We start from the raw sequence: 15,926 nt of genomic DNA, 5'->3' as shown, positions 1-15,926 counted from the left end.
CATTTTCTCATCCTCATGTTGTTTTAAACCTGTATGAATTTTTTTCTGATGAACACAAAGAAGATATTTTGATAAATGATGGTAAAAACACAGCAGATAGTGAATATTGACTTCCATAGTAGGAAAAACAAATACGATGGAATTCAATGGGTACCATAAACAGTGTGCTTACCATCATTGTTTTCCTACTATGGAAGTCAATGGTTACCATCAGGTGTGTGCTAACCATCATTTATTAAAATATCTTAATTCATACAGGTTAAGAACAACATGAGGATGAGAAAATGATGACACAATTTTCATTATTGGGTGAACTGTCCCTTTAAGAGGTTGTAGTACAGTCTGTGGCCACAGGATGGCAGCAGTCCTCTATTGACGTGAGCAACATCTGTTTTATTATAGAGGTGTTTTCATTCTCTCTCTCTTTCTCTGTAAATTGTATTTTTGCAGTCTCTCTTGACTTAATGTGATTTATTATAGACCACATAATAAACTTTTTATTTATTTAAATTTTCATGCAACCTAAGGGTTTAGTCACAGTCCCTTTCCAGTACCCACTCACTTAACAAATACAGTAAAGTCTTATTGCCTTCTAACAGAAATTTGTATTAAAACAGAGATTAAAAAATATTTCCCACTCTTTACCATGTCAAGAAAATGTAATAAAGACAGGTTTCAAAATACTCAAGTGGATATGTAAAGAACTAGGACAGGATCCCAAAGCAAATATGACTTGGAATAGATTGACATTATTTCATGGATAAAAGTGAACAGGATGTTCATGCTATAACATGCTTATTTCTTTGCCACAGGTGTGAAGAAGATGTGAACGAGTGTGAACGCGAGCAGTGCGAGAACAACGGTGTGTGTGTCAACACCTTTGGGTCCTTCTACTGCAACTGCACGCCCGGATTCGTGGGCAGCGCCTGTTCCGTTCGTCCGGTGTTGGTACCGGACATGCAGGCCGGCCACGCCTACGTCGGGAAGGAGGAGCTTATCGGCATCGCAGTCGTGCTCTTCCTCATACTCGCCCTCATCCTCCTCTTCATCGCCTTCCGGAAGAAGGTTTTCCAGAAGAGCTATTCCCGAAATAACCTCTCCATGATCCAGGATCCGGCTACGGCCGCCCTGCTGCACAAAGCCAACGGTGGCCACTATCCGCCCCTGCACTGCGCTATCGGAGAGCCCATCAGTCTGTACTCGGAAAGCAGCATGATCGGGCCACCTCAGGTACCAGTTCGACCCATGGCGTACACACCCTGTTTCCCAGGAGATGCGCGTGGATCGCTAGAGAAAAGGGGGGGCGAGGGGAGAGGTGCGGAATTGACGGAAATGAGCACTTTTCATCCGGCGGAGTCACCACGGATACTGGGCGGAACCAACCGGAGGGGCGTGGTCGTGTGTAGCGTAGCACCAAATCTGCCACCTGTTTCGCCGTGCCGCTCAGACTGTGATTCGCTACGCAAGAGCCCTTGGGAAGATGAGAGTAAGTTTGTAAATTACATTTTTCTGTATATCAAGGTAAAGAAATGAAAGTTATATTTTCTCATTAAGTGTGTATACGTCGTACAGTATATGTTAATGTGTTTGTCAATGTGAATTCATCAGACGGCTTTGATTTTTTCATGCCTGCCAACAGTGATATTTAATCGTCTGTGCATTGAAAATCACACGACTTGGAGATGATCTGAAACTCATATCTCTGTACACTCCCTATAGGCTTTAGATAAATTGACAAACACATTTTAAAATCCATCATTATGATCAGCAGCACTTAAAATGCATTCAGCTTGAAATTGTAGCCCAATGTACCAATTGTAAATTGACCTGTGTTTTCAGCCTTGATAACAAAACTGCTGCAAGGTTTGGATTATCTGTGTATGCAGCTCAGCACTTTTATCTGCTCAAACTGAGCTCACTGTCCCGCTGTGAAGCTTTATTCACCAGCATGCGGCTTGTTGACACTTTACACAGTTTTAACAAGTTTGCTGAGGATTTCGGTAAATCTAATCCAAAAAGACTTTAATAGAAGGATTACAGCCAAATTTGAGAATGTAGCTGCGGGTTGATAAAGTTATAACAAATTAAAACTTTTATCTAATCTTGCTTTTTATAAACCAATTTACAGATTAACTTTTCTCAGAAGAAAAATTACAATAAACAGACTCTGTAACTCGCGTTAGAATGAAAAACGATTGCTACATTTTTTAAACCTTAATGAATGTTAAACTCCTTTACATTTTATGTATTTTCGCAGACTCTTTTATCCAGAGTGACCTACAGTGCATTCAAGCTACTATTTGTTTTAACAGTATGGGCCCTATTTTAACGATCTGAAACGCAAGTGCGAAGCCCAATGCGCAAGTGACTTTGTGGGCGGATCTTGGGCGCTGTTGCTATTTTCCTGGCGGGAGAAATAACTCTTGCTCCAGGCGCAAATCAATAAGGGGTTGGTCTGAAGTAGGTTCATTATTCATAGGTGTGGTTTGGGCGTAACGTCAAATAAACCAATCAGAACGCTATCCAACATTCCCTTTAAACGCAAGGCCGCAAGTTCCATGGCGGGTTGCTATTATTATGACGGATTTACCAGGCGCACGCCAGGAGCGGTTCACAGCCTAGGAGACCCACGTTCTTGTAAGAGCAGTCAAAGACAGAGAAGTTGTTTTGTATGGGGATAGGAGAAACCCGCCCAAATCAGCGTCGGTTAAACAGGCGTGAGAGGAAATAGCCACAATTGTCTCATCAGCTGGCATCCCCAGGACGTTGCGCCGCAAGCGCTACAATGATGTCAGGAGACGGGGGAATCCCAAGCTTGCCAGCATAAATCGGGCACGCCGTGTAACGGGAGGTGGATCTGCCTCAGGACCTGACGCCAGCAGAGGACATCGCTGCGTCCACCCTCACCGCTGAAAGGGTTTGGGGGCTTTGAAATCGGACCCAAGAAACGCAAGCAAGGTCCAACCCCAAAGTACACTTACAAATCAAGTTCATATACATTAAGGTTTCTTTTGAAAACATTTGAATTATTATTTACATAAAATAAACGAAATACAGCCACACAACAAACTTATGAAAATATTTTAATCGTTATTTGCATGAGAATTTTTTAACGCAGCCACACAAAATAAATAAAAACTATCACCACAATGCTCACCACAATGATTTCTCTTATCTCATGTGTTAATATTTTTTTTAGTGTAACAATTTATGATTTGCAAAAATAACTGTTGCATCTGTGTAGATTAGATGCAAATTGTGTGCGCGTTGTGCACGCTATACATTATGGTCAAGCATGCGCCCTTAAAATAGCATAATGAACCACGCGCAACTGACTTTAGACTAGTTTTTTTCTGGTCAGTGGCACAATTGTTTTTTAAAACTGCAAAATAGCATCAGGGATGGTTTGCGCCGCAACACGCCTCCTTTTTTGCGCTGAACCGCCCAGGGAGCGCAAGTTCATTCCCTAGTTTGCCGACTTGCGTCTGTGGAGGGAAAAACCCGCTGTGCGCCGGTGCAAAATACGAATGATACATGCGTCACTGACAAAGTCAATTGCACTGGGTGCAAGATAGGGCCCTATATCTGTATACTTCTTGCAGTGTTTCCCACAGATCTGAAATTTACTTGTGGTGGTAGCTGGTGAAAAGGGCAATCATTATTATCCACCGACAAAAAATGGTCTACTATACATGTAACAAAGAACTAATAATGTGTGACACAACACAATACTTTGATTTATAAAATATTCATATTAATTTCACATTATAGTTCATTAATCTAACCACCCCAAACTTTTTTGCCATAAACAAAGCTGACACTGTTTGTCAAAGCACCACGAAAACACTTTGTTTTTGCACTGATATATGAAGCAATTTGATGACCCCTTTTATCAAACTCAATTATATAGAATACTATGTATACTATAGCCTATACAGACAGTGCAGGTCTATAGATTATAAATGTGACTGATGTTATAATGTTAATAACTTCTATAAGATAGGCACTTTTACTGCTTCTGCTTTCTATTTCTCTTTTGCCGATTAAAAAAAGCTTAATCCACTAATTATTTCAGATTTAAAAGTCTACTTGCTGTCCCGATGACAGACTTTACATTACAGCTTTGCGTTTTTTATATTCTGAGTCAGCTAGAGCTTTGCTCATTCAGTATTAGCACTGCTTTTTGCTACAATCTCTGTGCAAACTGTTTAGATTTTAGTAAAGATATTGTCTATTAATAGTAAGATTATTAAAAAATGGGATAAAGAAAATGAAGCGGCGCGTGGTCGTGACAAGAGCCAGTTGCTATCGCCATAGAAACCGGAGGCACGCTAAAACAGCACTCGAGCTTTAGCGCAGTAGCGCTCACGGCCGTTCTCCGATCGACTCGGGTTTTACACACAATATTAATCAGACTTGGGACCCGAAGTAATGAACTAGGACCGACCCGGACCCATCTGACCATTTAAAATATAAACCCGGAACCGTACGGGTCCCGCGTCCTCAGTGAAGAAAGACCTCTAATGGTAAAACTCTGCTCAAGTTCAGAAACATGAAAGGATACAATGTGACACTGAGGTTGCTTCGCGTCGCGCCCAATTCATTGAGAAACAGAGAGCACGTGAACGGACACTCAACCGGAGAGACACAACGTGCTTGCACGCAAAATGAAGCCAACTTAGATGCTTAAAACACATATGCACATAAGCATATGCGACCATTTTGGTCGCAGTGTGTTCCCTGGCTGCTCCGTATGTGCTGCTGCAGTTGATCCAGTTTGCCGCGCTGGATGATGAGTTTATGACGCGTGCATCATCTTCACGGTCACCCGACCCCCACCTCTCTCTCGCACTCTCTCTCTCGCGCTCTCTTTCGCGCGCTCGCTCTCTCTCTCTCTCTCCAAAACACGGGTCATCCAGTCGAGTTCAGAAAATATGGAAATTCGTAAAGTGATTTTTTTTACCTGGGCGGGTCGCAATTTACCTGGGCGCAGCGCCCAAGTAGAGCCTATGTATGGGAAACACTGCTTCTTGTGCTACAGAGATAAATAATATTGTAAATTGTTCTGGGGGTCGACCTTATCGGTGCCGATATTACCCACAGGGTTCCCACAGGTCCTTAAAAGTTGGTGAATCTGGGGGGGTTCAAGGCCCTGGGAATTTTTGGAAAATATACATAGATACAGGTCATTGAAAGTGCTTGAATCTATTTTATGCAAGAAGTTATCTGGAAAAAATCCATATTATCCCCTGTGTAGTGTAGGATAATATAAAAAAAAATTCTAGACTTTTTAGGCACACGTGCTAAACTGTTGGCTTTAAATGCTTATATCTTCTGTATGCGAATGTTGATTCATACCAAAATGCTTTTTTGCATAGTTGTGTTTGACACATGAAAACGTCTCTGGTTACGTATATAAGTGTTGTTCCCTGAGAAGGAACGAGACGCTGCGTCCAGGTGCTTCAGTTTGTATTGAAAAGTGGTGGGGACAAAAGATCTGATAAAAAATATTACAGCAGGACGGGAAAATATTGAAAAACGGCGCATCAAAAATGAGCATAGCGTAGGCCAGTCAACAACGCAAAAATACTCAGCATAAAACCCTCAACAATGTCGACTGCACACATGTAACAGTCCCTAATACACCAGCTCAACCGAACAGTGCCAAAGCACCATACCGTAGAAAACAGCAGTGCGTTTAGTCAATGATTACAATGAAATTCATTACATATGTAAAAGAAAACACACCATACACACACAACGCAACATATGTGTCCCTGCACCACAAAACCAGTCGTACACTGCAAAAAATGCATTTTCAAGAAAAAAAAATCTTAGTATTTTTGTCTTGTTTTCAGCAAAAATATCTAAAAGTTCTTAAATTAAGATGCTTTTTCTTGATGAGCAAAACAACCCAAAAAATAAGTCTAATTTTAAGATGAAATTATCAAATTTAAGTGACTTTGTGCATTAAACAAGCAAAAGAATCTGCCAACAGGGTAAGCAAAACACTGAATTCAAGAAAAATTCAAGGTTTTTTTTTTTGCTTGTTTTAATGCTCAGAATCACTTATATATATATATATATATATATATATTTTTATATATATATATATTATTATTATTGAAAACAAGACAAAATACTAAGATTTTTTTTTCTTGCAAATCTTTCCTACTTAGTATTTTTGTCTTGTTTTCAGTAGAAATATCTAAAAATTCTTAAAACAAGTTGTATTTTCTTGATGAGCAAAATGATGTAAGAAAATAAGTCATAGTTAAAACAAGCAACATTATCTGCCAATGGTGTGATAAAATTTTGCTTAAATTTAGTGTTTATGAAAAAAGAATTCTTATTTGAAGATTTTTTCTCACCCCATTGGCAGATATTTTTGGTTTTTTTAATCACAAATTCACTTAAATTTTATATGTTTTGTCTAAAAACTTATTTAGATGACAATGACAATATCAGCCATTTCAAAAAGTGGTGGGGACATGTCCCCAGCATCCCCAGTGTAAATGACACCTATGGCTGCGTCTCCCTTGCCCTGTAACGCCGTCTTTGGCAATATTTCATATAGCGATATACTTCCTGGCTCCCGCGTCCCCTGTCTTTGTCGTTAAGACTCACCATTAGTTGAATTTGATATACACATTCAGACGCACTTACCCCTGGAGACGTCCCCAAAGTGTCACCACAGTGACGCAGCGCAAGTTCCCTTGAAAGGGAACTGTAACAATGTATCTTAAAAGGTAACACAATGTAACCTTGCTCTCACTTGAAATGTGTCCCCACATTTAGTCCTTGAATTTGAGGGAATTGGACCTGGAAAGTCCCTTGAATTTGAAGTTAACTAAGGTGTGGGAACCCTGTACCCATTTATCTGTCATTTTCAAAACATGAATTGCCGATAATTTTTTTGTTAAGAGTTCTTGTTATTCTTAATTTTGACATTAATGTTCATTTTTACGACAAACATATTGGTTTAAAATATCAGTTATCAGTCTCCTTGATCTGTAATTATCTGTGTCTTCCCTGACGCGTATCGGTCAACCTCTAATGATGTTTAAAAGCATTTAAGGAAAGTTTTTGTCAAAGACCTTGTTTTTCTTAATTTTGACATTAATTAAAATTTTTACTCCAGACATATATACTGGTTTAAAATTATCGTTCTCCTTGATCTGTAATAGTCAGTATCAGTCCTGAAAAAAACTGCATATCGGTCAACCCCTATTGATGTTTAAAAACATTTAAGGAAAGTTTTTGTCAGAGCTCTTGTTCTTAATTTTGGCGTTAAATTAAAATTTTACTACAGACATATAAATCTGTTTAAATTATTGTTCTCCTTGATCTGTTATAGTCAGTATCAGCCCAAAAAAAAAAAAATGCATAGTCGACCCCTAAATTGTATTTTTTTTTTTTTTTTTTGAGGTGACTTACGGTTGACTTCAAAGTCATATTTGAGTTTTCCTCTTTTCAGCAGGGATTGCGTTCCTGTATTTAAAGGGACACTTCTTACAGTTTTGTAATCCATTCAGCTGATCTCCGGGTCTGGTGGTACCACTTTTAGCATAGCTTAGCATAATCCATTGAATCTGATTAGACCAATAGCATCGCGCTCAAAAATAACCAAAGAGTTTTGATATTTTTCGTATTTAAAACTTGACTCTTCTGTAGTTACATTGTGTACTAAGACTGACAGAAAATTAAAAGTTGTGATTTTCTATGCAGATATGGCTAGGAACTATACTCTCATTCTGGCGTAATAATCAAGGACTTTGCTGCCGTAACATGGCTATTGCAGGCACATTGATATTGCGCAGTGCCCGAAAATAGTACCCAGCTGTTGAGTTAAAAAGTTACCAAGGGGACTGTTTTCTTAGACTATTGTCCAAGTACACGATGTAACTACAGAAGAGTAAAGTTTTAAATAAGAAAACTATCAAGACTCTGGTCATTTTTGAGGGTGATGCTAATGGTCTAATCAGATTCAATGAATTATGCAAAGCTATGCTAAAAGTGCTAGCGCCAAACCCCTAAAAATCAAGCGTTTAACTCTTAGGAAGCTGGTAAACGAGCCTATTTTCAAAAAAGTGGAGTGTCACTTTAAAGCTTAATGGCAACCGAGTAAGTTTGTGTTCTCACTAGTTATCCTCTTCTTGTGTTAGACCCGCTCAAGGATTAAACTCCAAACTTTGTGTTAGCTGCCCAGATCCTTAAGTGTTAAACTACAAAACCAATTCTCAGTATCCACATAATTTATGCATGGTCTTGATAGCCAAACCCCTTGACTGTTTGCATAAAGTATGCTTCAGTCAAGCGTCTGTTTGACCCTAGCAAAAATCATATCTCTACGGTAGAATCTTGAAAACTGTTTCCCAAAGAAACCAAGACAAACTTTTGTACCCCGCTTCTCAGAAGCCACTGGATCAGATTAAACCTGCTGTTTTTTGCAAGCTCCTGCCACTTTCTACTAAAATGTGCATCAGATGTCTACAAATTGTTCATAAAAGTGAGCTTTTCATTTGAGACTAATTTACAAAAACAATGGGGATTTGGGGGAAAGCAGTAAATGTGCATCAGCTTTAAAGGTTGACATATCAATATTCACATCAATAAATACCGATGAGAAAACTGCTTCCAGTGCAATTTTCACGGCCTCCATTTACCGAAAAAGATGATGGCAAAAGCCATTTTCATTCTGCCATTAAATTCTCCCCATCACAATCCTCAGAGGCTTTTACAGCCTGTAATTACTTCATTTTTCAATTCCGTGTCGCTGTGGTGTCCTCCGTTCAGAGGTCTTAAAAATCTCCACCTGTGAAATGCAAAGTCAGACAATTATACGCAGCTGTTATAAGCAGCCGTTTCTGTGACACCATTAGCGCGAGATCAAAGGAAAAATGTGTGAAGGAAAGAAATGAAAAAGCAAACATCGGAGGGGCCGAAACGGCGTGGAGAGGCTTTGTGTATTTGCCCACAGACGTCTTTTAGCCGTTAAGATTGTTCCAGTTGTTATGGGTTAACCTCTGGCCTTTGTGTTTAGGTAAAATGGATTTGCTGGAGGAGGTCACGTGTTTCTCCGGCAGTAACAAAGGCAGCAACTCTGAGGTCCAGTCGCTAAGTTCATTTCAGTCTGATTCCTGTGATGATAACGGTAAGAGCCTGTATGAGTGCTTGTGTTACAGTAACTCACTGTAAAAAGATATAAAATGCGTTTTACATGCTTTTTCAAGGAAACATGTATTTTTTCAGGATTCTTCATCATCCAGTCATCATCATCTTCATTTTAAGTAATTATGCATAAAAAGGGTGTATGTGTGTGCGTGTATGCATTACCACAGTGTTAGGGAACAGCACTAAATTTCTTAATTCTGTCGAATATATTTTGTTAAATAATAGTCACCACACTGTTGACAGCATACATAGTAAGTCAATGTGTGCCGTCAACTGTGTGGTTGGTTAAGACGGTCAGGTTAAGACGGATTTGACTTTAGACGTCTGTGTGCTCGCGTGCGTGATCACATCATTACCATTTCTCAACAGATTGGTTGGAATGATACCATGCTTGCCTTTCATTGGTCACAGCTAAAGTCATCAGCAGCCAATCAAGCCACAGAAGCTTCTGCAGTGGACCAATAGGATTACAGACATTTTGGACGTTGCATTTTTAACTGTGCGACCTCTGGATCAGTTTGATCTGTGTGCGTGTGTATTTTTGTGTTCACGTGTGTGAACGTTTCTGACGGGTCTTCATTGCTTTTTCTTCCCAAGCTTCCATAGTGACGGTAATTCGGCTGGTCAATGATGCAGTCGACACAATTGAAAATGAAGGTACTCTTTCCTTCCGCTGGATTTCGATAACGCCTCTCCTTTAAAGCGGCTGCACATAAGTACAATCGCTTACAGTGCTTTTACAAACACAATATGAGCTTTCACTTCTTTCATGTTACAGACACAAATATTTACAGTGCTTTATAAATCTGTAGCCTAAACCTATTATTTTCATCATTAATAGAGACTTGACCTAAACCATAGACGACATACAGTAAAGGATAGCCTGAATTTGTGCATATTCAACTTTATATGACTCTTTAAGGTTCACATTGATCCAACAAACTAACATGAATCTAAAGTTGCAGTCACACTAGACTTTGCGCATAGGAATATTTTTCGGACGTTACTGCGAACATGGGCGAGGAGCGATTCGTCAATATAAGTTCATCCGTTTTGCTTTTCAAAAGAGAAAGGTCACGCCGTAACTCACCGATTTTCTACTGGTCACATATCTCCACGTGATACGAATTCGCAACTCAGAGTTCAACAGACTTGAACTTTGGTACACAGCAAAATGTGAAATATCTTGCGTTTTCTGTCTGACGCATTTGCACGCATTTATTTTCGCAAACATTGAATGTAATATTAACGTTAATCTAATTACTAGTCTTCTTCACTAGACTGTTCTGACTTTTTTTCAGCATACATTTTTCATCTTGCATCAAAATTGTATTGTATTTAAAGGACAAGTTCGGTATTTTACACTTAAAGGAATATTCCATTTTCTTAAAAGAAAAATCCAGATAATTTACTCACCACCATGTCATCCAAAATGTTGATGTCTTTCTTTGTTCAGTCGAGAAGAAATTATGTTTTTTGAGGAAAACATTGCAGGATTTTTCTAATTTTAATAGACTTTAATGGACACCAACACTTTACTCAACACGTAACAGTTTTTTTTCAACAGAGTTTCAAAGGACTATAAACGATCCCAAACGAGGCATAAGGGTCTTATCTAGCGAACCGATTTTCATTTTTGACAAGAAAAATAACAAATATGTACTTTTAAACCACAATTTCTCGTCTAGATCCGGTCCAGCGCGACCTAACGTAAATGCGTAGTGACGTAGGGAGGTCACGTGTTACATATATAAAACGCACATTTGCGGACCATTGTAAACAATAAACTGCCACAAAGACATTAATTAGTATCAGTTGACATGCAACAACGTAGGAACGGTCCTCGTTCTCAACACTTGTAAACACTGGGGCGGAGTTTCACGTTCTTCCTCTGTGAACTTTTGACGTCATGACGTATTGCGTAGGGTCACGTTGGCTCATCACGACCGGATTTAAACGAGAAGTTGTGCTTTAAAAGTGTATATTTGTTATTTTTCTTGTCAAAAATGACAATCGTTTTGCTAGATAAGACCCTTATGCCTCGTTTGGGATCGTTTATAGTCCTTTGAAACTCCATTGAAAAAAACTGTTACGTGTTGAGTTAAGTGTTCATTTTTGGGCTCTATTAAAGTCTATTAAAATGAGAAAAATCCTGCAATGTTTTCCTCAAAAAACATAATTTCTTCTAGACTGAACAAAGAAAGACATCAACATTTTGGATGACATGGTGGTGTGTAAATTATCTGGATTTTTCTTTTAAGAAAATGGACTAATCCTTTAAAGCCCTGTTTTCAGATTGTTTATGATGAAATAGAACGGTTTTGACTGAAATTTGAACATATGCTGCTGGCCCGAGAATCTTTGGGTGTTTCTTGTATCACCTCCCACCTCTATAATGGGTCTATAGGTGCACTGGAACAATCCTTTCTAAAATGCATTAAACTTTCATTTACAAAGACGTGAAACTCACCGAGTGGTCAGAGGTGTTCACTGGTATGCTCACACAAAAATCGCTGCAAAAGACGCATTCCAACAGGTTTTATCGTAGTTTTTGTCCAACTCCATTGAGTTGTATTAGATGTGCTGTGAGGTACGGTATTACTCCGCGCCGGGAACGTTGTTTGTATTCCTGTAATTGGTAAAGGCGGATTAGCGCCACCACCTGGGCTGGAGTGTCTATTATTCAAGCTCTCAGCGGAAGAATGTCCGGGTATGAGGCGTTTGGAAAAATAGGTCCACAAGTTTACAACGAATGCTAAAACAGCTGTTGGAAAGCATCGTTTGCAGTGATTTTTGTGTGAGCATATCAGTAAACACCCCTGACCACTCGGTGAGTTTCACGTCTTTGTAAACGAAAGTTTAATGCATTTTAGGAAGGATTGTTCCTGTGCACCATTAAACCCATTGTAGAGGTGAAACAACAAACACCCAAAAATTCTCGGGCCACCCGCATATGTCCAAATTTCAGTCAAAACCGTTCTATTTCATCATAAACAATCTGAAAACAGGGCTTTAAGTGTAAAATACCGAACTTGTCCTTTAACATAACTGTATGCATTTGAAAATTAGAGATGGGTTCTGTTTTAATGTACCCAAGTGTACCTAAAATTAAAGAGTTTAATATACAGGTTTGTGGCTTTTAATTTATTTTTATTAATTACCCTTGCTCTTTTTTATAAATATAGTATTTGTAAGAAATCTATATTAATTTAAATTAATCCAGAATCGAGTCTAAAAACCGTTCTGAGAATCGGAATCTAATCGATAGCTTAGGAATCAAAATCGAATCGATCTGGAACATCTGAATCGATACCCAGCCCTAATAATAAACTGTATTGTTTTTATTATCTTAGAATGAGCCGTTTTTAGCTACATGGGCTACTACATGGAAGTCGCCGTTTTGCGCCGCCGTGTTTCTACAGTAGCCCTAAATGGACAAACTGCTCTATAGAGCGCATTTTGTCAATACGTTGTCTCAGACGATGATGTGTTCGTCCTGTAGTGGCTTTCGTAGCTTTATTATGCGTTTCGAAGAGAGGGGTGAGCTGTGGACTGAGTTGCTGTTTGTTGCAATCCACGGTCTCACAACTAGATCCTGCTACAAATCAACATACTGGTCCTTTAAGTTAGTGTTTGTTGGATCAGTGTGACTCGGTCTAAAAGGAAAACACCACTGTTTTTCAATATTTTATTATGTTCTTGCCTTAACTTAGATGAATTAATACAAACCTATCTTTTTCAATGTGTTAGCATTTAGCCTAGCCAATTAATTCCTTAGGATCCAAACAGGGATGAATTTTAGAAGCCACCAAACACTTCCATGTTTTCCCTATTTAAAGACTGTTACATGAGTAGTTACACGAGTAAGTATGGTGCCACAAAATAAACGCTGCAATTTTTTAAGCTGATAAAAGATGAAAACTATGTTGTATGGCGGAAAAGCACTTAGTTTGCTGCGCTTCCACCTCGGGCGCAGTAATACTGACGGAAGTTTGAGCAAGAGGGGGAGGAGTCAGGAGTGATGATGTTAATGCGCGATAAGGTCTAAGTGCTGCAAACTAAGTGCTCTTTCGCCATACAATATAGTTCTCATTTTTATCCGTTTAAAAATCGTCAGGTTTTATTTTGTGCAACCATATACTTACTCATGTAACATTTCATGTAAGCCTTTAAATAGGGAAACATGGAAGTGTTTGGTGGCTTCTAAATTCATCTCTGTTTGGATCCTAAGGAATGAATGGGGCTAGGCTAAATGCTAACACATTCACGACGCAGTCTACAAAGATTAAGTGGACGCATTGAAAAAAGATAGGTGTGTATTAATTTATCTAAGTTGAGGTAAGAACATAGTAAAATATTGAAAAACGGTGGTGTTTTCCTTTAATGTAACACTAAGTAAAAACTATTATTATAAGTCATTTCTCAAGTTAAGAATATCCCAAGAAAGACAAATTTGTCCCGTTATCGTAAAGTTTTTTCTCTACCTCGCATAAATCTAGTTCCAATTGAGTAATTATACTGTTAGTCTGTTAACTTATTATAATTAATTGTTCTAATAGATCTAAAATATTTATTCAATTTAAACATTATGTTTAATAATATCTTTATTAAAGCCAAAAAAGGAGCATTACACAATATGCTGAATCTAGTAGTTGATACGGCTATATGAGGCGCAGAAACTGATAGTGTCTGCACTTTTGTGTGCATTTCATTTTATAGACGAAAGACTCATGCTTGCCTTATGCTTCACATTTACCTGACATTACAGCCCTAAGCCTTATCATATCTTATAATAGTCAGCAACACAGATCAAACGAGTGACTTAACAGCATACCATGCTCTCTCTTTTTCCCTCTTCTGCATTAATTTTTTTCTTGCTCATCTTACCCTCAAAAAAAATCCCTACCGCACATAATTCCTGTTATTGAATATGGGATCTCTTCAGACAGTGTAAGCCTCTATCTTAATCCTCAGTGGTGTTTGTTTGCCAAGGAAAGTTTGCTTTAAAAGATTGCTCATACTTTGAGTTTGTTTGAATCACCAAAGTATGAGCAGTAATATTAATGTTTAGCTTAGGAAACAGCACTAGTAGCATAAAGATTCTGCTTATACTGTCTGAATAAGATCCCATATCGAATTTTGTAACATTTTACCATAGTAACAGTGACGGCTTTCATTGTGGTTGTTTTGTAACAGCACACATCTCAGTTGTACAGTAAGTCAAGTGACTTGATTTGAGATTTTTAAAGTTTGAAGCCCAAACAATGCAGGATAAGTACATACAGTAACTCATCTTGCACCACTTGGGCTTCAGACTTGGAAAAAACCTCACGCATCCTTGCTGTTAAAGGATTACTCCACTTTCATAAAAAAATCTGATCATTTACTCACCCCCATTTCATCTAAGATGTTTGTCTCTCTTTGGTCAGTCAAAAAAAGAAATTAAGTTTTTTGAGGAAAACATTCCAAGATTTTTCTCCATATAGTGGACTTTAGTGGACCTCAACAGTTTCAATGCCGCTTCAAAGGGCTCTAAACGATCCCAACCTAGCCTTAAGGATCTTATCTAGCAAAACGATGCACATTTTTGCCAAAAAAAAGTACATGTAAACCACAACTTCTTGACTTGCACTAGCCATGTGAGGCGCCAGCGTGATCTTATGTACGTAATCATGTTGAAACGTCACGCTTGACATATGCGAAACTACCACTTACAAGTGTAGAGAAAGAGGACCAGTTCTGACATTGTTGTATGTCAAATGATAATAATTAATGTCTTTGTGTCAGTTTATTGTTTAAAATTATCTGCAAGTGGGTGTTTATCTTATTCGCCGCCAGCCTTTTTGTTTTTTTAAGTTGAATGCCAACTTTTTTGTAATTTTCACAAAAGTTTCACAAAATGCATTCCAGAAAAAATTTCTTCTAAAAATATATAAACATACAAATATATCAAATGACAGAACAGACCTACCGAGCCCTTAAGGTGACATTGGACAAAAAAATCAAAAGTTTAGTTTCATGTGCTCACGCGAAACCTTCACGTGCAGAATTTTTTGTAAATAGTTAGTTTCGTGTGCTCCACGTGAAACTATCGCGTTTCGTTTTGCGTGCTCATGTGAAACGAAACGCGATAGTTTCACGTGAGCACACGATATTTTTATGTGTGCACGCGAAACTAAACTTTATTTAATTTTTGCTCCATGTCCCCTTAGGGGCTCCGTAAAGACAATCTGCTTTCAAACAAACAATAAACAAAGAAACAAAATGTTGTTAGAGATTAGATTCAGAACGATAATTAAAACATACACAGAGTTTAAAATTAGTTAAAAAAATTAGCTTCAGTTTTTATAAATTAAGTGCGCCATCTAGTGGATAATCGCGGATTCGATTAACATAAAACCTCATCAGAAACACGTTTTTTGTGCAAATGTTTTATCTTAATTGACAAGATAACTCGTCAATGGCCGTGAAAGAGTTAACACATGTAACGCATGACCTTTTGACGTGATTACGTAATACATAAGGTCACGCAGGCGCATCACACGGCTAATAAAAGATGAGAAGTTGTGGTTTAAACTATTTTTTTGTGAAAATGATGATCGTTTTGTTAGATAAGACCTTTATGCCTCAGTTGGGATCTTTAGAGCCATTTGAAGCTGCATTGAAACTATAAACTGTTGAGGTCCACTGAAATCCACTATATGGAGAAAAATCCTGGAATGTTTCCTCAAAAAACTTAATTTCTTCTTGAC

General features: G+C 38.3%; 1 protein-coding gene and 1 long non-coding RNA gene across 4 annotated transcripts in view; one reads left to right on the top strand and one right to left on the bottom strand.

Annotated features, from left to right (window-relative positions):
• The window catches only part of LOC141282498 (uncharacterized), a 110,458-nt gene that overhangs the window by 2,382 nt on the left and 92,150 nt on the right, over nucleotides 1–15,926 (bottom strand). The window contains exon 5 of one of the 2 annotated variants that reach the window (XR_012337192.1): nucleotides 1,363–1,471. The exons of the other annotated variant lie outside the window; for it this stretch is intronic. This is a non-coding gene — a long non-coding RNA (uncharacterized lncRNA). Of the gene's footprint in view, nucleotides 1–1,362; nucleotides 1,472–15,926 lie in introns of those variants that run through there. 2 annotated transcript variants of the gene reach the window in all.
• Nucleotides 1–15,926, top strand: part of fat3a (FAT atypical cadherin 3a) — a 197,747-nt gene that overhangs the window by 177,153 nt on the left and 4,668 nt on the right. For both annotated transcript variants that reach the window (XM_065280499.1, XM_073815542.1), the window contains exons 27-29: nucleotides 813–1,486; nucleotides 9,044–9,154; nucleotides 9,772–9,831. In XM_065280499.1, coding sequence (XP_065136571.1) covers nucleotides 813–1,486; nucleotides 9,044–9,154; nucleotides 9,772–9,831 — 845 coding nt within the window. The remainder of the gene's footprint in view (nucleotides 1–812; nucleotides 1,487–9,043; nucleotides 9,155–9,771; nucleotides 9,832–15,926) is intronic.

The sequence above is a fragment of the Paramisgurnus dabryanus genome, chromosome 8 (genome assembly GCF_030506205.2).
Source record: "Paramisgurnus dabryanus chromosome 8, PD_genome_1.1, whole genome shotgun sequence".
Classification (NCBI taxonomy): domain Eukaryota; kingdom Metazoa; phylum Chordata; class Actinopteri; order Cypriniformes; family Cobitidae; genus Paramisgurnus; species Paramisgurnus dabryanus.
Note: the sequence above shows the minus strand (reverse complement) of the source record. Positions and strands in the feature narration are given on the sequence as shown.